This window comes from Candidozyma pseudohaemuli (genome assembly GCF_003013735.1).
Source record: "Candidozyma pseudohaemuli strain B12108 chromosome Unknown scaffold00001, whole genome shotgun sequence".
Lineage (NCBI taxonomy): Eukaryota > Fungi > Ascomycota > Pichiomycetes > Serinales > Metschnikowiaceae > Candidozyma > Candidozyma pseudohaemuli.
The window spans coordinates 1,405,735-1,431,549 of NW_020194435.1; the positions used below are offsets into that span (position 1 = coordinate 1,405,735).

A 25,815-nucleotide genomic window follows, 5' to 3' on the forward strand; every position below is an offset into this window, starting at 1 on the left:
ACTTTGAAATAAGGAGCAGATCAAACTCAATTGTAGCCTCTTCCAATTTCTGCTAGCTCGAAGTTTACTGCAATAGATCTTATACCACGTTCCCACGTCTCCTTGATTCTCGTGATGCACCATGTGAGACACCCGCGTACCCCTGGTATGCTTCAACGTGGATGTCCAACCTCTAGAGTAATCACTTTTCACCATAGATTAAAATTACAAAATTTTCGAGGAATTGCTCATTGCACTTCACTCGAGAGTCCGAGTCTGGGTGGACCGCGGTGAGCACCATCTCTGCACACGGCGTAAGCATACTACATTCTAGAGAAACAAAGGCATCGATCCACGCTAATATGGGCTCTACCAAAGACCTGGAGGTCGTGCTTCTAGATTCCGATTCTGATCTGGAGCTTCAGCATGTGTCGAAACGGCAAAAGTTAGACCCTCTTCCGCCTCAGCCACAACCTCTGGAGGTTGTTATTCCTCCGTTTCAAAAGCCTTTTCAAGAGTCGGACTCCGAGAGTCCAGTTCCAGAGCAGGTTCCGGCGGCAGAAGCGTACGATGAGAAGAGTACCTCGCCAGCACTCTCGGAGTCATCCGAAATCACGGGTCAGAGCGTGAATTCCCTGGATCTAGATGAACTCAGCGCTGGTGACCTCCCATCTAATGGGCAGGAGAACGGCAACGGCTTAACTACAGATCAACTTGCAATGAAACGAACAATTTACGAGACACGGAAGTTTTTGAAGACGAAAGGCATCATGGCGTTCCTTGAGGAATATCTTCCGCCCACAGCGCTGAGTGACGAAATCTACAAGTTGATTCTCAAGCTAGGCTTCAACCCAAGGAACTTGCCTCCTTTCGAAAAAGGTGAGAACCTTCTTCAACTTATCAAACTCCTTCATTTGGCAATGAAACGTGTTCGTCAGTTGCGATCACGTCTAGACAATTTCTATAGGGTTGAGGACGCCTTGAACAAGATTAAATCCGCTCAAAAGGTGCTTGTCATAACTGGTGCTGGTATCTCCACCAGTTTGGGAATTCCCGATTTTAGATCCTCGAAAGGTTTCTATTCCAGAATTTCCCATATGGGGCTTACAGACCCGCAAGAGGTATTCGACTTAGAAATATTCCACACCGACCCGTCTATCTTTTACTCCATCGCACATATGATCTTACCGCCAGACAACATTTATGCCCCGTTGCACAAGTTCATTAGATTATTACAGGACAAGGGCAAACTATTGCGAAATTATACCCAAAATATCGATAATTTGGAAGCAAACGCCGGTATACGTCACGACAAAATGATTCAATGTCATGGCTCGTTTGCATTCGCCACTTGTGTTACCTGTGGCTACCAAGTTCCTGGCGAAGCTCTCTATCCCACTATGCGCAATAAAGAGATAGCATACTGCCCAAACTGTGCCAAGGCTAGAGAGAAACTCATGAATAGAGACGATTCTTACGTTGAAGAAAGCTATGGTGTTATGAAACCAAATATCACATTCTTTGGAGAGCCCCTCCCTAGGGCTTTCCATGACAGTATAAATCAGGATCTCAAGGAATGCGATTTGATCATCAGCATAGGTACATCACTCAAGGTGGCCCCGGTGGCCGATATTGTCGACAAAGTACCTGCCGATGTTCCGCAGATTCTCATCAACAGAGATCCTATCCATCATTGCAATTTTGACATCAGTTTCTTGGGCTACTGTGACGATGTGGCAGCTTACTTGTGTAATAGATTGGGCGACGAGTGGGCCCTAGATCATCCTCAATACGAGGAGTTATTGTGTCCTTCAAGAGATAACCTTCAGCTTGAGACAACCAAGGAACGCGGAGTTTACAACATAGTCAATCTTCAACGCGAGTCCAAAATGGCGCAGGAGCCTCCAGTGGCTCCTGAAGAGCCCGACTTGGTTGTCTTGGAACCTACCATATAATCTCGTGCATATAGGTAATCTTGATGGTGGGTGGTTTTGCACCCGATGTCGCGCATCACCATCGCTTGAGCTGGAACGGTGAATACCAGCTGCAATAGAGATATATAATAATGCTACTTTATGGTAGACTTCTGATCCTCGCTCGAAATAGAGGTTTATATGTTGGTCTTAACAGAACTAATTGCATCAGGTACAACAGCAGTTGGAAAGACACCCTTGAAACCCGGCACACCGTCAGAGAGGCGGAAGATTCACAAGATAATCAATTGTTCAATGATTTGGTGAAAGAGGTAGATGCGAAGGAGAAGCGCAATGACGACTCTTTTGATGACATCTTCAAAGACATCATTCTAGATCCCAAGCAACCCTCATCTGAAGCCAAGACAGAGATGGACAAGATCTTCGCCAACATCTCTCGAGGTCAGACATCCGAAAAGCAAGAGCTCTATCAAGACACCAGTATGGATATTGACATGACAGATGAAACACTGGTGCTGGACAAAAAAGCCGAAGACCCCAATATTGTTCAGAAGGAGAAAGAGCTTTTCATGAACATCTTCAAAACATACTCGCAGAGAGAACCCTCCAAAGAAAAGAAAAAATCATCTCATTCAAATCTACTATGGAATCTTCGGGAAGCTATGAGTAGTAAGAGCACAGAACTTGACCGCCATATTTCTCGAGCTATGAGGCCCTCACAAGGTAATAAATTGACTCAAGACACCATTGACCGCATCTTTCTGCATTTTGATGACTCTTTAAAGCCTACCTATACTGCATTACTGACCTTTGATCTGAGAGAAAGCTATCTTGACTTCTTGAAGGGTGTAATTCAAAGGTTCAAAGGGAGTCGTTCGCGTCAGAGAGAGTTCTTCTTAACCATGAAAAAGGGCGAAGCTTTGCATGATTTTACTGACAGATTCACCAAGTTGAGTCAGAAGGTAAAGCTTAAAAACGAGGAACTGCCGCTTGAACCGGTTCTTAATGCTTATACTTTGCCATTGTTGTTCAATTACATCTTGAAGACTCTCATCACGAAGTTTTATGACGGCCAGCTCGCCCTCACATTGTTTAACTCGTTGAAAAGAGACCTCGATGTATATACAGTGGTCTGTAATCAAGACACTTACAACGAGGTGCTCAAGCTTTTTTGGGCATACTATGGCAAACTGAGCTTACAAGAGATCGAAATGACGTTTCTCGAGATGAAAAATAATGGATTTGTCGGCAACCTTAACACATTCAGAGTTCTCAAGGAAATTATCGTGAGATATCATCTGATTAAGTTAGGACTCTCAGACCTGACACTGTTCTGGCTGAGAGAAGACGATAAAAGAGTGAAAAACCTTGAGAGGAATCTTCACAAACTAGCCTCTCAGCTTAAGGCCATTCAATATTATTGTACATAGAATACTTTCTTTACTTCTCTCATAATATATTAGCTTGCGGTACGGGTGTGGCTATGATGTTTATAACTATTATGTAACATACGCACTGTTATATCTTTATAAGCAATTCAGCAGACCACTGAACAATCACAGCATGGCAGAATTTGGAGGATATCAAAGAAATTACACGGGTCAGGACTCGTATCTCAATCCAGGCTCAATGTCTCCCGGCCTGTCCCAATACAAGGTTCCCAATATTAACATTCACAAAGAAGCTGGCTCTCCGGTCAATGCCAACGAATTGCTCAGCAGGTCATCGGATATAAAGAAACAGCTATCTCAATCCTTTCAGGGTGGAGGAAGCACGGGTGGAATCCAGAAGCCACTGTCAAGGAGAAATTCCGCCATCCATGTCAAAAACGAGGATGACGACGAAGACGATCAAGGAAACGAAAGAAAACGCAGAGATAACATAAATGAAAAAATTCAAGAATTGCTAAGTCTTGTGCCTCCCGTCTACTTTCAAGAACCAGCAGCAAGGGACGAAGATGACGGTGGAACGAAAAGCACGGGCACCAAGGACGGAAAACCCAACAAGGGTCAGATTTTGACAAAGTCCGTTGAGTACATTCAATATTTGCAAAATCTCATTGACGAGAATAACAGAAAGGAGGTTGAGTTACAACTCAAACTTAAGTCTCTCAAAATGCAGCAAGAAGGTAGAGGTAATGCTCCCCTTTCGGCAGATACAACCAGCGCGGAGTTAGCACTAGGAGAGATTGGTGTTGGACCACACTCCAGAAAGTATTTCGAGGAAGTCCTCTATCAGTCAACGGGCAACAAAGCTAGTTAGCCTACGAGAATGCTCTTTATCATTCTATTCGGTCACTCGGAACTGAGTGTGTCTTTATGAGTGTCTATGTCTTTTTATCCCGGCCTAAACGCTCCCTCTCATCTGCGTATTCTTCTAGCATGTAAGCTGGAAGGAAATCAGGACCAATTTTGAGGAATTCGTTTGGCGACGTTGTGTCAACACCGCCAATCGAGGTATAACCTTTGTCATAAAGCAGACAATATTCCAAATCACAGCCTATGATGAAATCCCAAATGTCGACGTAATGCCAATGCAAAATTGGATGCACACGGAGAAACTTAGGCCAGTCATGATCGGTCTCTTGTTCATATTGTAACATTGAACCGTACGGGTCGGCATACCTGATACCAACGACGATACTTTTTATGGTAGGCTTTTCATTTAAGTAAAGTTGGAATCCCTCCTTCAATGATGATTTTATGGTAAATGGATTGAGACTGTAGAAATCTGTAGACTCGGTGATGAATTCCAGAACTTCGGGAAACGGCTCCTCGGAATTGATGTAAATCGAGTCAAGTCTATAATTTTTGGGGAGTAGATTCAAAGAAGGGTTTGTGTTAGTCTCTGACAGAAACCGCTTATGAATTGTGGCTAAAAGCAATATGAGCATGACCAAACAGTCCTTACCACCATTATACGATATTGCTATTTCTTCAATGCTGAAACGTTAGAAACATTCAAAAGTTCGCTCATCAATAAAACATACCTGTGTCTCTCTATGAAAGACTCTAGCACCTCAAGGGACTTCTTCACTTTCTCTTTTACAACCTGACGACGCTGAGGGCGGTAGGTGTACCCCTTTGCTCTCGGAGAGATTGCGCCATGGGGTGAAGAGTCATTAAGGAAGTCTTGCACTAAGTCGTATGCCTCTTCACATCTTAGCAAAAAGCTGCACTGTTCCCTATGTTCCTTCTGAGTCATGGGGAATAGGGCTTTGAGGGTATGACGCTGCTGAAAAGTGGTACCGATTCTGGGGTTGAGGCTCGAATGCAGGAACTAGTCAAGGTGAACATTCTAGACGTACGGGAACAAGGCATGGATTCGGAACTTCGGAACCAGCTTTTCAAGCAAAAATAAGTGTTGTTGAGGAACCAAATCAAAGTCTTAAGGGGAGTTCATCTGGCTTTCTTGCTCAGCTTAAATAGAAACTGTATGAAAAACTCCTTGGAGTCATCGTCCCAAAACCACCAGTAGGATTTCGACATTTGATCTGTTCCTGAGGGCTTTTCTATCTCCTGTTGCGCTGGAATAGCAACGCATATATTGTCATAAGGCTCTGCGGAGATAACTAGGTATTGCCACTTCAGAGGCTGAATGTCTTCATCATCCTCATAGTCAGTCTTGTGTCTTTGTAAAAAAGACTTGGATACATTTTGATTTTTGTCTGAAAGTTCATATCCGGACATGAGTCTGAAGAAAGGCTCTTTGACTGTGATACGAGGAAGCTGTACCTGCACTAATAACCCCATACGGAGTGATTCTTGATCTCTGATTTTCGTCGTTTTGAAAGTGGGCTTCCCTATGCTATTCCAGGATCTCTTCAGTATGTTATTGATTGAAACAACATTGCCTTCGGCTTTGCCTTGTCTGTTCTGCTTTTCATCAAGGATTCGCCTTCTTTCTAGATTCAAAGCGTGCTTTCTCCCGCTTAGATGGGAGATGTAAGAAGCCTCATTTGTGTGTGTGGTGAGGCAAAGACGGCATTCTAAGATGCCTACGTGGTTTCTGAAGACATATGGATCGTTCTCGAGATCCAAGACCTGAGATGTAAGAAGCTCTTTGATACGTCTCTTCGTATGAACGTTGGCTTCGGCTGCATCTGCAACCCCTCCGGCGCCCTTTTTGGAGTTCACTCGCTCTGAGTAATCCATTTTCTTCTTTGAGGCTGCTTCAAGTTTTGGATTGACTAGGTGATGAGGTCTTCGAGCCGCGCACTGTGGAGTAACATAGAATTGTACAGTATACGTCAAATGTTTAACCAGTTATTCCAAACACATAAAGCGACAGGAGTATAGATTGCTTCGAAGCTTCACATTGGCCTGTTGATAGCGTCCCTCGACCTCCTAACAATGTCTTGATCCAGTGTATGATTCTTCTTATTGGAGCAGTTCCATGAGCGTGGGGCTATTCTAGCATTCAATTAGCCCTAAATACTTTCAATATAACAGATTTCATTTCTTCAAATTCTTAGAAAAAAATTGGAGCAATCGTTTGATTTTCGAAGGTTCGTAGTATTAGGTTCCGGCTTTGGGTTCTCAGTTCTTGAAATTTCGCAGCCACACCCTCATTACTGCAAATACATAATAACTCGAATTAAAATCAACTTGCCCCATATTAGTTATTTCAATTTGCTGTATGCTAGTTTCGGATGTCACATCTATATATATTGGAGGAACCGTTATGTCTAGCAGTAAGAAATGCTCTGAAACCCAACCTAAGGTACGGTCTCGCGTCAGCTTCAGATATACTTCAACGAATGTCTACTCACGACAGCACAAAAATGCATAAACTTTATGGGTATAGTTCATTTCTAGAATTACAAGGAAAATATTTACTGACACCAAAATTTACATCGAACTATAAACCATTTCTTCTATGGTGTGGTTGTTGTGAGGCACGGGTGTAACACGTCTATCCATGCCGTGCAAATTGTCCCAAATTGGAAAGCTCAAAGCACTTAATCTCAACTTGTTTCGCTAGTCTAGTTCCACACGTTTCAAATAGATACCACAAATATGGAGTCGCCCCAACATGTTGGTGATAATACCGCCAATTCCATTAGTAACCAGTTGAGCGGGACTCATTTACAGAAGCCTTTGATCAAACTTTCATCACCATCCGATTCGGCATCATGTACTTCAAAGGTGTACTCTGCCGTCTATCTGGGACAAAACTTCATAGAAATTGACGTTAAAGTGCAAGCTCCTGAAATTGATACATCATCGATTCAGATCTTGCGTCGCGTTCGTGATTCTTACGTGAATGTTGTTCAAGTGCTACAGGTGTTGGTTTCCTTGGGTCGCTTCGACCAAGAACGGGTTGACAGTCTCCTTGAAAACGATATTTTCACCAATCCTCAGTATTTTCAAGGAGGCAGCGAGGACGATAAGGTTCTTTACAATGACTTGAGAAGCCACGAAATCGCCCAATTGCGTGGCATATGGATTCCTTATGATAAGGCAGTTCTGTTTTCGCTCAACTATGGCATTTACGACATTATCAAGGGCTTACTTCTCGTTGACGTGCATGACTGTGACAAGCTACCCAAAAAGCCGGAATTGTCCACAGGGGTCACGGTGAAACGCAACGCTGATGAGGATATGGCCGACGCTTTGGATGGGTCACCAACAAAAAGAAGAAAAACACAATCGACTGCAGCACAGTCTCTCGTTAAAGCTGCTACAGAGTCGAACACAAACGCACCTTATTGCTTGCCCCCAACAACATTCAAGGAGAAGGATGTCGACATTGTACTGGAAGTGAAACTCAAGTTCAGCGAGATATTCAAGAATGATGGCGAGCTTTCTACAGATCTCTCTTCTACTGACATTAAGAACATGTTTCAAAGCATATTTGACAAGTGCTCCACTCGATTCCACCTGACGACATCTATTTTGGATGTACCATTAGACTCTCAAGGAAAGACCGCATTGCACTACGCGGCAACATTAGCATCGAACTTGGTGGGAATCTTTATAGAGCTTGGCATAAGCTCCCCAATCCGCGGTGACAATGATGGTGAGTCGCCTCTACTCTCGGCAATTCTGGTTACGAATGCTATGGAGAAAGGCAACTTTGTTAGCATGCTCGAAAACTGGCTCTGGCCTAACTTGTGGCTTTTCGACAATAAGCACAACTCCTTTCTACATCATCTTATCGTCCTGGCGACGAAAAACTTCGATGCTTCAAAATTCTATCTTACCAAGATAATAACTTGGATGGTACAGAATGTTGATAAGGAAAAGAACCTTAATAATCTTTGCACAAAAATTATCAACGCTCAAGACTCAGAATCTGGGAACACAGCTCTTCATCTCGCTGGTGAGCACGAGCTCAAATGGTTTATTCACGTCCTTCTCGAACTTAAAGCTGACCCCCAAGTTGCCAACAATGTCGGCGTAAAGCCGTCTGATTTTGAGTCTGTCAAGGAAGTGATCCTGTTGCGTGACAACTATGAAACTCACAAATCATCGGTAGCCGCAACGAAGTCCTTCCTCGAAAGCCTTGGTGCGTCTTCAGATGATGACGAATACTTCTTGCAACTTATTGACACAGGCATTGAATTTTGGGAAAAGACTGGAGGTTGCACTGATGTCGGGAAAATGGAGGATGTCACTGAGAGCACTTCCGAAAAGCGAGTGGGTAATGGCGTGGACGCTAAAGAGGGCTCAGATCAGCTCTCACAATCAGAGAAGATCTTCAAGTCAATTCAAGATTTGATGAGTAATGCTAATGACGAGTATCTGAAAGTTATCAACGATAAAAAGAGAGAGATCAATTCCCTTAACCAAGAACTTCGAGGAGCAACTATCATAACAGCTAACAACAGATTTGTTGCTAAAAAAGTTCTTGAGAAGGTGTCCCTCGTTGATACCATGAAGTTACAAATGGCAAACATCACAGAAAAGTTACAAGTCTTGAAGAAAAAGCTTCCAGATGATGAAAAGGACGAAAATGTGTTCACCAGCGACATTGTGAACCAGGACTTTGTCAAATTTGATGCGGATGAACCTTTTATTATCAAGCCCATCTACGATAAACTTGCAAACAACGAGGAGGTGGAGTCCACGGATGAGTTGTTGGAAACGCTTCCGTCAGCCGAAGTCTTGCAAGCCCGGCTTCTGGCTTACAAAGAGATCAATCAGGATTTAGAAAAGGAGTTAGAGAACTTGCTCAACTACAGTACCTTGACAGCAAAGTTCAAGAAGGTCGTGAGTTACTGCACCGGTGTGGATATTAACGAGGTTGACGAACTACTTGATGGCTTGCTTGAAGCCGTTGAAGGACAGCAATAAAACCTTTGAAGAACTGTATTATGGAAAATATCTAATGCACATAATAAGAGGGGAAAGCTTCTTGTAAAAGCACTTGTGTCATAATCTCCTCCTCAAACCAAACCCTCGTAAGCGTTCAACGAATTCAACAACGAAGGATCATTTTTCACAAGGCGCTTGAAGTCGTTAAAATCCAAGTAGTCGGTATTTGGATCCTTATCTGATAACGTGAAAAGCTTTGCGGCCCGTAATTCCGGAGTTCCTTCATCTTCGGGCAAGGTGACCATGGGGCCCACCATTTTGTATATTGCCGAGGTGATGGCGAGGGCTTCTTTGTAGTAGACTTTTCCATCACGGTTGAGGTCGTAGAGTTTGTAGCTGAACTCGAGTTTCTGATTCACGTCACCTCTAGATGTGAGCGACAATGCCACGATAAACTCCTTGAAGTCAATGAACTTGGAGTTATCCGTGTCGAAGAGACGAAATAAATAGTGGCAATAGTCAGTTGGATCACCAAAGGGGAAGAACTGTTTAAATACCTTAGCAAACTCCTCCTCCGATAGTTGCCCACTTGGACAATCGCGTAGAAAGCCCTTGTACCATTGCTGCAATTCACGCTTATCGAAAAGCGTGCGTTCTCGAAGCAGCTTGAGCTCGTCTTTAGATAGCTTGGACACCGCTTTACCCATTCTTTCAGAGAATAACGCTGGTTAGTTCGACTAAGGTGCTGCGGTGTAGACAGGAAGAGAGCGCACATTCTACACATGGTATGAGCGCCTTCTCCACATCGGTAACATTCTTTTCTACCGCCCACACTAACATGTTTAGAAGAACTCTTCGCCTGGTCTCGACTTCAACGAGGAGACTCGCAGAATATAAGAGGAAGGAAAACCCCTCTTATAATGAGTTGGCAGCCCGGATCGACCCCATCGTCAGAACCGGAGAGTCGATCGATGTCAAGAGGGCTCGCTTGGTTTACCAGTCCAGAAAGAGAGGAATCTTGGAGAGCGACTTGTTGTTGTCGAGGTTTGCCAAGAAGCATTTGCACAAGTTCAGCTACGAGGAGCTTGATGAGTACGACAAGTTGTTGGATGAGCCTGACTGGGACATTTACTACTGGGCCACCAAGAACTACGACGTGACTCCTTTGCCAGACAAGTGGAAGAATCTGAAGATCCTTTCTTTGTTGCAAGCCGACGCTGAGAACCCCGACAAGGAGATCATGAGGATGCCTGACTTGCACTAAGCCTTTGTACATATATATCTTCAATATTTATTACACTTCACTTACTCACGGCTTCAAAAACTCTTTTCATAAGTCAACCACTTGAGTCAAACACCTGCGTAAATGAGTTGTCCCATGGGTTTCGGAAGGTCAAGTCCAATGTGACTACTGCGGTCCTTACTGCATGGGTGATATCAGGCTGTAGTAACCAAGACACCACACCATCATGTCAATCAAACCAGACTCCGTGCCCGCTTCCATTAAAAAAGATATCAATGTCACGCCCTTCATTGCAAGGGCTACAGAGCTTCAGTCAGTCAATCCTGTCGTGAGTTATTACTGCAAGATCTACGTTCTTGAGCATATCCTCTCGAACAAGCTCCACACTACTGATAAGGAAGTGGAGGCTTTCACCATAGCCTTGCTAGAAGATACAGAGCTGATTAAGAATTCGACAGAGGACGAGGACCTTCACAAGATCCTCACAAATCGACAATTGTCATTGAATGTGCTGTTTGCCTTCGTATTCAAATTGTTTCTTAGCACCCTCGAGGGCGTGTCCAATTATGACGGCATTAACAAGATTCCACTTGCTAGCAAGTTGAGAGCGTCCATCAATTTTATGACCTCCCTAAAGGTCTTCACAGGAGAAAGTGACGATTCACTTGACTTCGCTGAGACTACTGGTAGCAAGTGTAAAGACAGAGAAGAATTCATAACCTTCATTAAAGAAAAAACCAAGGTGTTGAAATATCAATTGAGTAAATTGATAAAAGATGAGCTCCCAGTAAAGGGTGAAGATGAGGATCTTGCTAAGTTGGAGGAAGAGGAGGATGAAGCAGCAAAGGTTGCTGACGAGGATGACCAGACTCCTACTTTTCCATCAATTGTCGGTAAAGAGCCATCATCAGAGCCACAAGAAGTGGATTCAAAGCTGCTTGAGTCATCATCGAAGTCGCCTGCTCCACAAAACTCTTCGGCTCAGGACGAGCCTGATCTTCCTTTCAACCTTCCTGGCGCCCCAAAATACGACCCAGAGAGTGAGACAAATGCTGATGAAGAAGAGGTCAAGTTGCCAGGTGCTCCAAAATTCTTGCCTGATGATGACCTATCTCATATCAACAAGGACTCGTCAATAAAGGTATTCCCTCCGGAGCCTACTGAGGAGCGCGAGGAAGAGAAAGTCACACCAAAACCAGCGAGCCGGTCAGGCTCAACGAATAGTGTCAAGCACCACAAGCCCATTACGAAGGAGAATCTCAAAACCATCTTGGATACTGGAGAGCAAATAACGCAAGCTCAGAAGCATGCCAAGTTTGCAATTTCAGCTCTCAATTACGAGGACATCGAGACTGCTGAGAAGGAGCTTCTTCAAGGGCTCGAAGTTCTTCGCTTGATAAAAGAAAACTCATGAAGGTGATTTCATAGAATGTGCCTAGATGTGAGCGCACCATAATGCAACTCTTTTTGCACCCAAATTCCATTTGTACAAGCTACACTAGTTTTCATAATAATGTCACCACAAAACTCCTATTTTCACTCTAATTACTACAGCGGCACGAGGTCCAAGAATATGTTGCTGTCATGCCTGGCATCAACAACTCTCTGGAAGGGGAAAGAGATCAAGGATCTTGTTGAGATAGATCTCGAGGAGAACGCACCAAAGTCTTCCCAAAATGAATCCTCTGACAGTCTCTGGTTTACTTTCTCGAGTCTATTCGGTAACTCGCGGGCGAAAGGCGGAGACGTTTCGAAGAAAGCGGATTCTAGTCCCGATAGTGTCACAGATTACGGTGCCAGCCCGTACTTGGTTCCTTACCCAAAACACGATCTCTCCTCAATCGAAGAAAGCAATGCCACTGGTAACTGCAATGAGCAAGATCCATTAGACAACAGCAGTTTGCAGTTCTACCCTAACCTAACTCCGCCGATTGCAGCACATATGAAGAATGAGCACCTAAGTGTCACATTACCAGCCCCCACATTATTTGAGCCAGTGAATGAGAAATTCCTCTTAGAAGGAAGCTCCGATGGGCCTTGTGAGGGAAGCTTGTTGTCACATTCCGTCACTCCTCACCGGGCTCCAAAATCGTTGAGAACCGATGCGATCAAGGCTCCGCAAAAAGCCCTCCTCAAGTTCAGTTCGGATACATCAAAAGAGATCGAATTATCCCAGGATCGAATGATTCGCCAGACTCATATCAAACATCGTCTTGAATACTTGTTTGAGGATGACTTTATACTAAAGGACAAGGGGCTCCGATTGAGCATAAACAAGAACAACGGGGGCATAACCCTTGCCGCTTTGTTGAAAGACTCGAGGCTCGGGCAACTTTGCCAGAGTGATGCCAATGTTCTCGAGGAGATAATTCGTAACTCTTGCGGCCATTTCTTAGAACTTTTGATCGAGGACAAGATGTACGTAAGACCCAAAGATTGGGTTACCATACTTGCCAATATAAGCTAACAAGCTACCCATACCTGTCAAGAAGACTTTTCTTCCGCTTATCGCTAGCATCTTTCTTCTTTTTGTCCTCCTCCTTTTTCTTCATCATCATCAAGGTAGGACTCGCCTCAACACTGAAACCTAGATCAACTGGAACTGTGTAATCGACGGCTTCTGCATTAGGATTGCTCATATTCGCTAGCTGTTTTTGATATAGTTCTCTCAGCTTCTCTTGCTCGTACTGTTTATTTTGCTCCCATGCAAACTGTTGCATTCGATTGAAATCCTTCTCCTCCTTGCTAGGCTGCTTCACAAAGTCTGACTCATCGTTTACTATACCACGAGTGGAATCCTTGCCTATTCTGATCTTCCCACCCTCATTGGCATTGATCGCCAAAATATATGCTGGTGTATACTTTCTTTCCCTGATGGACTTTTCGATAGGGTCTTCCACGAAGCCTCTTTGAAAATCCTTCCGCTGGATCCCAAGCTCCTGTAACTCTAATTCATAGTCTGTGTCATCACTATCGGATTCTTCAGTATGCTTAGGTTTCTTGGACTTCTTAAGCGAGTCCCATTTTGCAAAGATCTCGTCCCACTCCTCTGCATTATAGCCATGCCAGCGATCTCTTTTAGAAGCAAAGTCATTGATTTCATTTACGGTCTTGCCATTCTCGTCGAAGCCTTGGCCTGCTGTAGGCCCACCTTCAGCTGGAGCACTTGTAGGTTCCTTTCGCTGATGTTTGAAAGCATCGTCTGTACCATGTAGCTCATTGTAATACCAAGGCACATTCAGAATAAACTTGGGGATGTACTGGTTATCTGCGGGCGGCATTGCCTCAGTGGGGCAGATCTAAAGGTAGTACTGGATCGATGGTGATGTTTCGCACCCATTCTAAATATGCAAGGTACTGATGCACAATGTTTGATTTTCTATATTACAATGATGTGTGTGTCGACTAATTAGAAGCCAGTCCATTCTTCTTCGTCCGATTCATCGGAGTCTTCCTTCTCAATGATGCCCCATTCTTGCAATCTCTCGTCTGCAAGTACCTCTTTGCACTTCTCTCTCAAAGGCTTGAACTTTGCATCCTTGGCAGTTACCTCAAATGGCACGAGCAACTTCTTAAGAGGAGTTTTCTTGAGGATCTCCTTCTTCTTTTTGTCGTCCTTTTCACTTGACTCTTCAGCCTCCTCTCCATTCTCGTCCTTATCTTCATTCTCACGCTCTTCATCCTTCTCTTCCTCATCTTCCTCTTCGTCCTCATCATCTTCATCTTTCTCCTCCTCATTCTCCTCTTCATTAAAGTCTCTTAAATCCTTGAAGATAACATACTCAATCTCATCAAGGAAAAGATCACAGATGTGGTACGAGAGCGCCTTAGGCATCTTTGGATCATCACTCAACGGAAGTGTTTGCAAAACCTCAAGGAAATCCTTGAGAGTATCTTTCCTCCAGTTGTTGGCCTCTAGACGGAAAAGCTGGTGTCTGATCACTCTTCTTATCAACATCAAGTACTTGTCGATTCTCCATTTATCTATGGTGGGCCACTCTTTCGAGATAATGAGCCAGAAGGCTTCGTGGAAATCCTTCAATTTTGGTTCAGGAATGACTTCACTGAAGAGTTTACCAATGTTTCCCGCTAAAGCTTGTTGGGGAATAGGTTTGTCACAGTACCACATGGAGTAGTAAAGACCCTTCCAGAGCTTCTCGAATTCTATTATGTCAAGCTTCTTGATCAGTCTATTCTTGAGAAACTTCGTGAGTGCCTCGAATGCTGACAGTCTCACTGCAGCATCATTGTGAGCGAGCTTTCTAACAAAGTTGTTAGCGTTGCCCAGCATTGAGTTCCAAGTGTGTGATCTAGATCTAACTCATCTCCATCGCATCTGCTGCAAAAGTGCTAGGCTCCAATCTGATCACGTGACACGATTTTCGAAAATGGTCTAGAGAATGAAAGTTGGGAAGTGAAAGCTTTAAAATTACAAAGCGACAATAACTGGCTCAATCCTTGTTGGTGGAAGTTGCCCCATTCCAGGCCCGAGCGTGGTACAATGCCGATTGGACTTCTCACATGATGTATCTTGAATTTATTAATACGAAACAGATAAAATATCGTTTAATATGCTAAAGAAATAAGCTTTGAAGTATTCCGGTAGATTTGACTTAAACAATCAAGTATCTGATAGGAATGTGCAACAATTTGACGGCGTAGCCAACGACGCCCATCATAACGAAACCAACACCGACTGCTCTCACAATCTTAAGGTACTCTAAACGATTAGTATTTGTTTATGAATCAGGGTCAAGCCCGTAAAGAGCGACGAAACTTGATATGGAGCTTTGCACAATCGTTGTGCTCTCGGCTTCACATCTTTATATCCTTTTGAGACTTCCACTGTGTTTGATACATACCCTTCTGAGTTGGCTTTTGACACTTTCTAACAAAAGCGGATCCATCCTTGAAGAACTCAACAGGAACTTCCGCAAGCTTCTCGATACCCTCAGCCATAGTGTGTTTTTAGATAGTTGTATAATGCGTGGAAAAGACGCTCAGTGTTCATTATTACGCGGCAACTTGTGTTGCACACTACCACTGGTGATAAGTAAGTATACTGACTTTTAGTCGCGTACTCCGTTACCGTGCCATGCATTATACGTTTTATCTATACCATGAGGCCCAAAAATTTTTCATCCTCTTCTTCTTGCTCCTTCATCAACTTGCTCTCTTCTCTTTCCTTCCGCTTAGCTTCAAACCTCGAGAAGTTCTCCAGTGCATAATTCTCTAATGATGTCTTCATTTCTGCATCAATAGCCCACTTGCGAACCACAACCTCGATAAGCTCGAGTTCACCGGCCTCTCCCTTGAAATCGATCAAAGTCCTGACTGCCCGTTCATACAACACCCGAAGACGTTTGGACGAATTAATCAGCATTTTATGATTAAAAGCATCCTCTGGCAACAGCTGAAAACGCAATTCCAATGTGATCTCCTTGAGAAACTCGAACAACCCATTTTCGTCTTTAGCATCACGAAGTACAAGAAAACGAGACAAATAAGCTCTGGTAGACAAAACTGAACCGCTTTCTTTATAGCAAGTCCAGAGCTCGTCCATGAGCCTTGTTCTATGATTTTGCAAATCGGCAAGGAAAGTCAAAAAGCCCTCGTAATCAAAATTGGGAGAGGACTTTGCTTTTGATAAACTTGGGTTAAGTTTGCCTCCGACCTTGGTGTCGGTATTTCTGAGGAAGAATTGGAGAGAACGTTCCTCAGAAAACCTGGTGAGGAATTCGGCCCAGTCGAACACCATATCCCATAGCTGCTTTGAATCCTTGCCCAATTCAATATTGTAATGTTCTTGGAAAGCATTCAAGTAAACCATTGCCTTTACTGTTTGGTCGTTGTAAATCAAAGACACGACAATTGTAGACAATATATCAACGTCAGGATAACGAGGGTCGTCTTGGGGAATCTTCTTCTGTAAGCGGCCTTTGCCATCAATACCCCAAACTCCTTCTATGAATTTACAAATCTGGGCCTTGTCCTTAGAATGTGACATCGCACCCATTACAGCGAGTATTGAAGACTTCTCGAATGAAAACTGCGAGTTTCCCAGCATAAGATGCTGATTCTTGGCGAACTCATTGAAAAGTTCGAGCCAGTGGGCATGAGACAAGAACATCGATCTCTTTCTATCTCTGCGTCCTCTGTTGGTCAACGTTCCGTCCACCTTCCAGTTTCTCGACTCTGCGTTACCGTAGACGTAGAACCTAAGAAGCCACAAGTTGTAGGACATTCTCAGATAGTGCCCATTGTCTGGATACTTCTGTTCAAATCTTTGATACCACTTGGATGCCAAATCCATCTTACAGTTTTGCAGCTCGAGCTGAATCAAGTTTTCGAAGTCTCGCACTGTCAAGTCGTAATGGACGTCACCCAAGGAACCTCGCTTGTCCTTGTGATAGATGTGCTGTGACTTATCGCCCCCAAAGAGGAGGTTGGAGTAGATTCGTCTTATACCGTTTCTGAAGTCTTTGGCCTCTAATGCCAATGGTGTTAATGGAGAGTAGTCGTCTTTAATGACATTTTCTGTTCCCATAGCACGATAGACCCACGCCTGTCTATTTACAAGCTTCTCCATCACATAGGAGAACTCACGTGGGCTCAAGAGTTCTTGGAACTCGTCGGCTGTGTGGGCTTCACTCCAAGAGATCAAGGCGTTCAAGACGAGATTGTATTGACCACGCTTTAGGAGATCATTTATCTTGTCTTTGACTTCTTTGCTAGCATCTCCAGTTTCAATTATGGTCGGTTTCAGAAGATTTCTCGGAAGCAGATCAAGGAATGTGTTCGATGGTGCATTTTCCAAGATGCTAGAAATGGTGGAGGTTTTTCTTGGTTGAGAATCTTGAGTTTCTTGTGCTTTGCAAGCAGCATGGATGTTGAAAAGTCGATAGACATCCTTGCGTAGACGTTCTGTCTTACGGGCGCTTCCTATGGCTCCTCGAATCATGTGCTGGGTATTTGGATCTGAAGGGCTTAAGATTGTCCTTGTGAGCTTCAACATTTTTTGCACCCTCGCTGTAGTTCTACAACGGTGTTCTGCACGTGACGAGACCGTGAACACCTTGATCCAGCTTTTGTATATACTCTTCTTTGTATTCATATAAATATCTTAGAGCTTCGAAGGCATTCCGGAGGTTATACCACCCACAAGGTAGATGGAGTTGTACTCGGCAATGTCCTTCAATCCCTGCTCGTGGTTACCACCATTCACCATGTACTGGATGGAGTCCTTAGTGCCCTTGATGGCCCATTGTGGGTTGCTGTTGATCAGCTGGCCCAATTCGATACAACGGTCGACACCTGTCTTTAAGTCCGGAACAACTTCAGACACGAAGCCCAATTCAAAGGCATCTTTAGCTCCGAAGATATCTCCGGTCAAGGCCAACTGGTTCATCTTGGACTTGTTGTTGACAAGGTTGGTCATTCTCTGCAAGGAGCCCATGTCAGCAACAATACCGATCTTGATCTCTCTAATAGACATTTTCACACCCTCGACGGCAATTCTGATCGTACAAGCAGAGGCAATGTCCAAGGCCAAACCATAAGAAACACCGTTCAAGAGAGCAATTGTGGGAGTTCTCATTCTGGCGGGCATGGTAATAGCGTCTTGGAAGTCCTTGATGTGCTTGTACATGAACTTCTTCTTGTTTTCAAAAGACCAGTCATCCTTAGCGTTCATCAAGGTCATGGCAGATTTCAAGTTCAAGCCACTGGAGAATGCCTTCTCGACCTTGGATGACAACAAGATGATGTTGGTGCCGGGATCGGAGTCCAACCATTCAAGGATGTAGTGGTAGGCTCTCCAATCTTCCTCAGTGAAGGCATTGAGAGTTTTTGGGTTGTTGTATTGAACATGGATGAAGCCGGGTTCAACCTCAGTGACGACCCACTTGGTAAACTCCTCAAAAATACTGCTGTCGAAAGTCATGGTGTGAAAGAAGTACTAGTATGAAAAGAGGATGGAGATAAGATTGTCGCTAAGTACCCCACAGATTGGCCCGAGGGATTTTTCCGCACATGAATTTATACACAGCATTTCGTACTCACTATACCTTGTAGCGACCCGAGGATGCAGCAACATCATCTTTAGCGTTTTCTAGTCCCTCAATGATTTTTTGACGGAGTAACATATTGGCATCTCTCACGCTGTTTTCTGTCAAACCCTCGACGAGCAAGTACAATTTTGGAGGTGCTGGCACTTCCTTGCCTCCTTGCTTCACTGTTGAAGGCACCTTGCTGCCAGGTGGATAGTATTGCCCCTTATTAGTAATTGAAGCGGATGTGTTTTCTGAAATACCAGACAAATTATCAGCATTGACCACATTCCATCTCGCGGACTGTGGAAGATCATTGATTGTGACTCTTGAGTGATACTTGCATCGGTCGGGCCCGGTGGATTCAGATGCCCTTCCTTCGATAACATCAAATTCGGGTAAATCAACCCCATTGACGACCTTTGCGTCACTAGAAATAGGCTTGCTTGTAGCCGCCGAGCTTTCTCGTGATTTGTCTGATTCTTGCGTTTCCGTCGAATACATGCTCCTCTCTATCTTCTTGTTCGTGTCCCGGACCTCGTCAAGCTTGCTTAATCCCTTACCACCAAAACCAAAATGAAACTTCTCCTTCCCATCCTTAACCTTCGAAAGAAAGCTATCAGCAATTTTGACTAGTTTGGGATCAATTTTATCCTCTGGATACTTGCTAAGTCTTAATGCCTTAACCAAATCGGTGATGGGTCGTTCTTGGGCTGGTGTGACGAATGTATAAGCATCACCCTCCTTACCAGCCCTTCCAGTTCTTCCAACACGATGAACATAGTCTTCCATATGGTTAGGGGGGTCAAAGTTGATCACCAAATCAAGACCCTTCACATCCAAACCTCTAGCAGCCACTGATGTTGCGATCAAAGTGTCGACACCGCTATCAGGATCTGAAAATTTTTTGATCGCGTGTTTTCTGTCGATTTGTTCCTTTCCTCCGTGAATGGTTATGGATTGTAGACCTTGACCCAACAACTTCACGAGCAAACCATCCGCAGATTCCTGCTTTTCCACAAAAACTAATTTTTTCACGTCAGGATATGATCTCAAAAGTTCTTGTAGTCTTTGGAACTTTCGCTCGAAAATTTCTGTCAGGGTTGTATCGTCAGAGAGATCGAAAAGTTCGACATGTTGTTTGATCTCCTGGGCCACCACACTAATGCCACCAACCACAACTTCAACAGGGTCGCTTAAGGTGTCTTTTGCCAAGGATTCCATTTTTTTGGCAAATGTAGCAGAAAACAAAACACATTGTTTATCAGGTCTGATCTGAGAGAAGATCTTTTTAATTTGCGGTTCAAAGCCAAAATCAAACATACGGTCGGCCTCATCGAGAACCACATATGTAACTCTCTGTAAATTACAGACTCTCCCGTTATTCGTGGCTAATAAATCAATGAGACGACCCGGGGTACATACAACGATTTGAGCACCCCTTTTGAGCTCTGCAATCTGTGGTTCGATGGAAGAGCCACCGTAGCAGCAACAGGCAGACAATCCAAGTTTCTTAGTAAATGTCGTAAGCTGTTTGAATATCTGCTGGGCTAACTCTCTAGTAGGGGACATAAGGACTGCAATTGGGCCATCACCTTCCTGCAAAGGGGGCTGGTCTTGTACGTGTCGAAGTAAGGGTAAAACGAATGCGAGGGTTTTTCCTGAGCCTGTCTTAGCAATGGCAAGCATATCACGCCCAGAAAGAATGACTGGCAATGCTTGACTTTGTACGCTCGTTGGTGCCTTGAACTGTAGCTTGTCCTCAATCAAAGATTGTACGACGGATGAGAAGCCGATCTGCGACCAATTCCACACTGGATTGGGGCAATTTTTTCCGGTCACCTTGATACCACCAAGTTTCAGTCTGAGATCGTGAACCTCTTCTTTAGTGAGCAGACTCACCTCGTGGGACTCAACATAGAAGTTTTTCTTGAACTCAAGATAGTCGATCTGACTATGATCCACGGCTGCCAACTCCTTTCCAGTCTGCATGGCTTTGAGCTGAAGAGCACGTAAAGGGTCATCCTCATTATCTTCTTCGTCCAGGCTGTCTTCCAGTTGAACACCTAGAGAGAGGGTATTTTCGTCGCGTTGATCATCCGCAAGCCCTTCTAAGAACACATCAAGAGCATCTTCGCCATCCTCCTTAATCAGTTTGGTGTTCAGTTTGGAGTTTGGAAGCGTGGGAACCTTGAAAGCTCGTATCTTTTCCTCATCATCGTCCTCGTCCTCGAAAACTTGCTTCCTCTTCGAAGAATCTGCTTTTTGAATTGGCTTAGCCCGAAGTTTAAAGGAAGTCGACTTTGATTTTGGTGCTGATGGTTTATCATCATTCTCGCCTCCTCTCTTCCTTTTCCATTCAGCTAATTTCTTTTGTCGAAGTGCTTGTTCATCTGTGGCATTGTTTTGCGATTGAAGCTTCTTTTTCTTCCACTCCTCGACTTTTTTGAGTCTTTCGAGACGTCGTTGCTCCTCTGGAGTAGGAGAAGCACTTGGAGGTGTAGTGTTGACTTCAATGCTTGTGCTCTCAGAGCTTACGCTTGGAGACTTCGATTTTCTTTCTTTCCATTTGGCCAACTGAGCCTGACGTTGCCTTATCCTCTCTTCCTTGGTGAGAGCTTCCGACATGAGTTAGTGAGCTATTATAATATTTGTGTTTGAAATTTCGAACCTTATGTTATATGTTGTGTGATGGGTTTCAAGTTTACGTTTATGCGCGATGGATTTGAGATGCAGAGTACTATCAATATATGTGCGTCATATATAGGATATCGATTGTCACTTACTCACAAATTGGTTGTCACCGTCACTGTTTGTGAGTTTAGTAAAAGCGTTGGAGGAAGATTGTCTAACCAAATGGCAAGACTATTGGTGTAGTCAAGTGATGCACTATCATCCAAATGCGTTCCGATCACTGGGGCTGGAAGTGTGGAGAAAATCACTGCAGTCTTACCATCCCCAGAGATCTGCCTCATGAGCTCGTTTAAGATAATATGTTGACCTTTTGCTGGTAAATCATTGAATGTGAGGCTTTTCAATTCTTCCAGAAGTTGTCTCAGGGTAAGCTTTTTGGCCATGGGGGCGCTATCCGAATCTGTTGTATCTGTAAGGTGATTCAAACTCTCGCCATGTATGTCTTCGTCGTCATCGTCTCCCGTGACAAATTTGGGTGATCTGATATGCTCCTTAATGTCATCATTAGCAATGATGGATGTGGCCCTCTTCATGCTGGGCCTCTGCGCAATTGAAAGTGAGCTTTCGTTTCTTGGTGTGAGCACCTTAGCAGCCAAACTCTTTTCCGCTGGATCCTTCAGAGGGCCCTTTGTCTTGTCTTGCTCATCCTCGATGAATTGAATCAGCGGCTTGTTCGTCTCGTCATGCTCATCATCTTCATCTTGAGGCGCCAGAGGCTCTTCATCCTCCTCATCTCTAACTCTAGATTGGGGTATCTTTACCGACAGGAAGTTTGGACGAAGATTCGACATAGATGATTTAACCGAGAGCTGGTCAGAGGACATAGCACCAAGTGAAGTGGTGTACTTTGCCATGAGAGCGTTACCTTGCTTGTTACCATAGTCTCTTTGAGGGTGGCGTTGCTGATTAGCAGATGAGGGTGGCGGATTTGGCGTCCTCGCGGGTTTCTTTCCCAAAGGTGAAGATTCCTCAGATGGTCGTTGTTCGGGACTGGAGATTTCAGGAGTAGGCTGCTTACCGGTACCATCCCCAACACTGCTGTGAACACTGCCTTCCAATTCGCTATCACTGCTGTCTTCCGACTCGTAGGCATAAAAGCTTTCTCCACCTTGTGCCTTCATGTTGAAGGAGAGCGACAAGCCTTGACCATGCAAGTTTGATAAAGTGTAACGTCTGTTATTTTTAAGACTTGGGCCGGTGATGGGTGAGCTGTTACTCTTTGAAAGATTGAACAGGACAGGGTCATACTTCCGTTCATCTTTGATATCGATGGACTTCATCTTTTTGTCAGACCGCCTTCTCTGCAATTTTTGTCTCTCGATCTGGCGCAAAGACTCCCGAGCATCACATAAATTAATCCACCATTGATCACTGTGAAGCACATGGTTTATGTGGTTGAACTCCTTCTGTGTGGTAGGAGACACAGTATAGCCTTTCACCATAAAGTTGTAAGATTGAAGGAAACCATCTTCGAAACACTTAACTACTGTTTCTGCATCGATTCTCAAAGAGACAAGCAAATCTTTGAGTCTCGTCAATTCGTCTTCGACCTCATTTGCGCTCTCGACAAAAACGATAATTCTCAAATGATAATTGTTCTTCTCCCATTCGTCGACCGTCGAAAGGATAGCACCAAGCTGAAGGATCAAAGTGTATGTGTCGAAATTCGTGGACATCACAGATTTGCCGTCATCCATTAAACAGATAGATGACATCTGAATCGGGTATAAATCAATGTATTTCTTTTCAGCATCACTTTTGAATTTTCTTGTCCATCTACTGCCCAGGAGGATGGGTACCTCCATACGGCTGAAATTACCCGCAACAGCGACAGTAGCTTGCATAATCACTAGGTCTTCCACAATTTGAACCCACTGATTGACAGATACTTTTCTCTCCTTTCTGCATTCATCAGTGGGAAGATGAAGCGTTGACAAGGATCTTTGTTCCTGCTTCAACGGCAATTCAACACCATGTTTCTGAGAATCATAAAATCCTAAAACCGTGATATTCGGACGCATTCCTCCCAAACCAGACCCAAGGAAGACGTTCCTGACGCCCCAAGGAAGTGAGGGACCAATAGCTATTTGAACGAAGGCTTTGATTTTGGCCATATCACGAAGTTTGGTCCATGCATTCTTTTGCTTTCGGATCTCTTTATACGAAGAGACGTTGAATTCAGAATTTACATCACTCTGGCCCGCGGAATCATCACTCATCAATACAACATGGCCTAAGATATAAAGACCGCCCTTCTTCAAATGATTGCAAAATGCGATCAAATTCCACGATGTACGTGGATTGTCGCAGAGGAGTAGGATTTGAGGTCTCCAATATTTGACACTCATGTTTAGCTTTAAGCGTAGTAAGTATTTTCGAACCTGATGATAAATCAACAATTGAGAGATGTCGCCGAAATTCAGCGGTGGCGTGGTGTAGTGAATGATCATGATGAGGAAAATCAAGAACACTATGACTGAAGTAGCGGACACACCATCTACCAAATACATTGCAAGCACTGAGACCAAGCCTCCTGAAAATGCGGTTTTTGTGCTGAAGTATTTGAATGAAGGCCTGAAGTTGGGCGCAGACCCGACTCTTAAAAGAAAGCATGCAAGATTCGTCACCAAGAAAGTCATGAGGAAAGCCATTGTGATAAATGTAGCAATCTGATTGATATCAGAGAAAAGGAAAACCTGAGCAATTGCCCAAGTGAGCAATATGGCGTATGACTGGGCACGCTTTTTCTCCTTTGGCAGCTTTCGAGCAGTTGAGAAGCACGACAAGCCTGGAATAATTTTATCGACGGCAATTGCGTTGAGTACAGTGGCTCCACCCACAATGCCCATAATAACTGAGAACAAGGACGTCGAAACCTCACCAATGATGATAATCAAGCCGTTTATGTTAACCGTCTGAATGATTTTTATGTCCTTGTGAAATAATTCTCTGGGGACGGAAGCACCCAATGAGATAATGACTAAGAAGTAAAGAAAAAAGCTAAGGCTTAATGCAAATAATGTTCCTCGAGGAATCGACCGTGAGGGGTTTTTGAGTTCACCAGACATTGACGCTCCGGCAAAAATACCAGCAGTGGCAGGAAAGAAAATTCCGAAAAGGTTTTTAAAAGTCTCTGGCTCTCCTGGAGGTAGCAAGGATCCGGCAGCTCCGCTCGTGAAATTTGGCCATAGATTCTCTTGTATTGTCTTCCAAGATATTCCCGAGTACCACAAATCGTCGTACGGAGGGGAAAGGGGATTTCCCGGACTGACAATTAATGCAGAAAGCGGGATCAGAAGAGTGCTGGTAGTGAGTAGGATGAACAACCAAAACGCCGTCTTCGACACCAAGGATGCACCCACAAGTGCCACACTAGTACAAAGCATAAGAAGGATCGTGGAGTAGATCACTTGCCACCAGTACGACACAGGTAGCAAAGGTAGCACATCGCCTTGGACCTTGCCGAAGTTGACCAAAAGCGGCTCAATGAAACCAACAACGTTCAAGGCCGAATTCAAGATTTGGCCAATGAAAAAGATAATACCAATGGCGCCACCGAACTCCGGTCCCAATGATCGAGAAATCATGTAATAGGCTCCGCCTCCTCGAACCGTGCCGTTTGTCGAAATAGCACTCACAGAGCAGACGGTCAAGATGTCGATGACAAACGACATGGCCAAGAGCAACAATGACCCCATTATGCCCATCTGTCCAATAATGAATCCAAAACGTAAGAACATCAAGATCGAAAGCACATTGAGCGTAGTCGGGAGAAAGACACCCTCAAACGTACCCAACTTAGCCTTCTTTCCATTGTCTTGTGTTTGATTCAGACTTCCTTGTAGAAATTCATTTGTATAAGCAGCTGTTTGAGCCAGTAGTAGCGGCGTGGCCTCAGACATACAGAACTGCTCTAGATCGGAAGTTGAGTGAGATCAGCAACAAGGTATGTAGCTGCGCGATGTATGGAAGCCCAAGACCGCGCCCGATAAGAAATGGAACACTACAAGTCGAAAATGTATTTTTGTGACAAAATTGTGACAAGGTAGGCGGCCAAAATCCGAAGAAGAAGTAAGATCGTTGGTTTGATGGGCTTTTTTTGGAGATATGCCCGGGAAATGGTTCTCCCTGCTTGGTATATCACCACTAATGCACTGAGGCGGGAGGCAGGACGTACTCTGACCAGTACCTGGAGGTTCAGGAGAATGTTGGCAAGGGTAGACATAATTCCTTTTTATTTATGATTTATGGATTATCAAAATATGATGAGAATTCGAAAGAAGTGAGAGAAAATAAGAGCCTCGTAGCAAGTCTGGTCTGCACTGCGTCAGGAGCCGTGGTCGTATAGTTGCATCATCAGATAATCGAATCAGCGGCTATGCTGCCACCACGAAGGCACAGTATGTTGGGGCCTTGGAAAGTTGGGAATGCCAAATAAACGAAGTAAAACTTGGCTTCTGATATGAAATATGGGTGCTATAGACCTATGGTCCCTCGTAAGCTGAGCCAAACCTTGAGATTTTTATTCATCAGATGTAGTAATCCATAATCTTGTTCCTTGAGCAATCTTTCGCCATCAGGCCAGATTCGTTATCTCCATGATCGGGCTTCTGGACCATATATAACCTACGCTCAACTTCTAGTATCTACTGTGCGCA

At 44.1% G+C, this 25,815-nt stretch overlaps 15 protein-coding genes across 15 annotated transcripts; 6 read left to right on the forward strand and 9 right to left on the reverse strand.

The window, feature by feature from the left end:
• Window positions 1–341: 341 nt before the first annotated feature.
• On the forward strand, window positions 342–1,934 carry C7M61_000634 (uncharacterized protein; the record flags this gene model as incomplete). The annotated part of the gene is made up of 1 exon (XM_024856067.1): window positions 342–1,934. One exon carries the CDS (start codon window positions 342–344, stop codon window positions 1,932–1,934), a length of 1,593 nt encoding a protein of 530 aa, XP_024715666.1.
• A 110-nt stretch (window positions 1,935–2,044) lies between these two features.
• On the forward strand, window positions 2,045–3,343 carry C7M61_000635 (uncharacterized protein; the record flags this gene model as incomplete). The annotated part of the gene is made up of 1 exon (XM_024856068.1): window positions 2,045–3,343. One exon carries the CDS (start codon window positions 2,045–2,047, stop codon window positions 3,341–3,343), a length of 1,299 nt encoding a protein of 432 aa, XP_024715667.1.
• Window positions 3,344–3,476: 133 nt separating this feature from the next.
• On the forward strand, window positions 3,477–4,175 carry RTG1 (Rtg1p; the record flags this gene model as incomplete). Its single annotated transcript, XM_024856069.1, has 1 exon — window positions 3,477–4,175. The coding sequence occupies one exon, from the start codon at window positions 3,477–3,479 to the stop codon at window positions 4,173–4,175; it is 699 nt and encodes a 232-aa protein (XP_024715668.1).
• Window positions 4,176–4,239: 64 nt separating this feature from the next.
• FAD1 (FMN adenylyltransferase) lies at window positions 4,240–5,117 on the reverse strand (the record flags this gene model as incomplete). The annotated part of the gene is made up of 2 exons (XM_024856070.1): window positions 4,240–4,714; window positions 4,903–5,117. 2 exons carry the CDS (start codon window positions 5,115–5,117, stop codon window positions 4,240–4,242), a joined length of 690 nt encoding a protein of 229 aa, XP_024715669.1.
• Window positions 5,118–5,311: 194 nt separating this feature from the next.
• C7M61_000638 (uncharacterized protein) lies at window positions 5,312–6,067 on the reverse strand (the record flags this gene model as incomplete). Its single annotated transcript, XM_024856071.1, has 1 exon — window positions 5,312–6,067. One exon carries the CDS (start codon window positions 6,065–6,067, stop codon window positions 5,312–5,314), a length of 756 nt encoding a protein of 251 aa, XP_024715670.1.
• An 864-nt stretch (window positions 6,068–6,931) lies between these two features.
• On the forward strand, window positions 6,932–9,211 carry SWI6 (transcriptional regulator; the record flags this gene model as incomplete). The annotated part of the gene is made up of 1 exon (XM_024856072.1): window positions 6,932–9,211. One exon carries the CDS (start codon window positions 6,932–6,934, stop codon window positions 9,209–9,211), a length of 2,280 nt encoding a protein of 759 aa, XP_024715671.1.
• Window positions 9,212–9,303: 92 nt separating this feature from the next.
• Window positions 9,304–9,879, reverse strand: C7M61_000640 (frequenin; the record flags this gene model as incomplete). Its single annotated transcript, XM_024856073.1, has 1 exon — window positions 9,304–9,879. One exon carries the CDS (start codon window positions 9,877–9,879, stop codon window positions 9,304–9,306), a length of 576 nt encoding a protein of 191 aa, XP_024715672.1.
• Window positions 9,880–10,010: 131 nt separating this feature from the next.
• On the forward strand, window positions 10,011–10,436 carry C7M61_000641 (succinate dehydrogenase assembly factor; the record flags this gene model as incomplete). Its single annotated transcript, XM_024856074.1, has 1 exon — window positions 10,011–10,436. One exon carries the CDS (start codon window positions 10,011–10,013, stop codon window positions 10,434–10,436), a length of 426 nt encoding a protein of 141 aa, XP_024715673.1.
• Window positions 10,437–10,641: 205 nt separating this feature from the next.
• C7M61_000642 (uncharacterized protein) lies at window positions 10,642–12,820 on the forward strand (the record flags this gene model as incomplete). The annotated part of the gene is made up of 3 exons (XM_024856075.1): window positions 10,642–11,799; window positions 12,028–12,768; window positions 12,812–12,820. The coding sequence occupies 3 exons, from the start codon at window positions 10,642–10,644 to the stop codon at window positions 12,818–12,820; spliced, it is 1,908 nt and encodes a 635-aa protein (XP_024715674.1).
• A 66-nt stretch (window positions 12,821–12,886) lies between these two features.
• Window positions 12,887–13,696, reverse strand: SLU7 (mRNA splicing protein; the record flags this gene model as incomplete). Its single annotated transcript, XM_024856076.1, has 1 exon — window positions 12,887–13,696. One exon carries the CDS (start codon window positions 13,694–13,696, stop codon window positions 12,887–12,889), a length of 810 nt encoding a protein of 269 aa, XP_024715675.1.
• Window positions 13,697–13,824: 128 nt separating this feature from the next.
• On the reverse strand, window positions 13,825–14,706 carry C7M61_000644 (uncharacterized protein; the record flags this gene model as incomplete). The annotated part of the gene is made up of 1 exon (XM_024856077.1): window positions 13,825–14,706. The coding sequence occupies one exon, from the start codon at window positions 14,704–14,706 to the stop codon at window positions 13,825–13,827; it is 882 nt and encodes a 293-aa protein (XP_024715676.1).
• An 822-nt stretch (window positions 14,707–15,528) lies between these two features.
• On the reverse strand, window positions 15,529–17,430 carry C7M61_000645 (uncharacterized protein; the record flags this gene model as incomplete). Its single annotated transcript, XM_024856078.1, has 1 exon — window positions 15,529–17,430. One exon carries the CDS (start codon window positions 17,428–17,430, stop codon window positions 15,529–15,531), a length of 1,902 nt encoding a protein of 633 aa, XP_024715677.1.
• A 108-nt stretch (window positions 17,431–17,538) lies between these two features.
• On the reverse strand, window positions 17,539–18,357 carry C7M61_000646 (uncharacterized protein; the record flags this gene model as incomplete). Its single annotated transcript, XM_024856079.1, has 1 exon — window positions 17,539–18,357. One exon carries the CDS (start codon window positions 18,355–18,357, stop codon window positions 17,539–17,541), a length of 819 nt encoding a protein of 272 aa, XP_024715678.1.
• A 118-nt stretch (window positions 18,358–18,475) lies between these two features.
• PRP5 (DEAD-box RNA helicase) lies at window positions 18,476–21,091 on the reverse strand (the record flags this gene model as incomplete). Its single annotated transcript, XM_024856080.1, has 1 exon — window positions 18,476–21,091. The coding sequence occupies one exon, from the start codon at window positions 21,089–21,091 to the stop codon at window positions 18,476–18,478; it is 2,616 nt and encodes an 871-aa protein (XP_024715679.1).
• A 158-nt stretch (window positions 21,092–21,249) lies between these two features.
• Window positions 21,250–25,059, reverse strand: C7M61_000648 (uncharacterized protein; the record flags this gene model as incomplete). The annotated part of the gene is made up of 1 exon (XM_024856081.1): window positions 21,250–25,059. One exon carries the CDS (start codon window positions 25,057–25,059, stop codon window positions 21,250–21,252), a length of 3,810 nt encoding a protein of 1,269 aa, XP_024715680.1.
• Window positions 25,060–25,815: the final 756 nt, after the last annotated feature.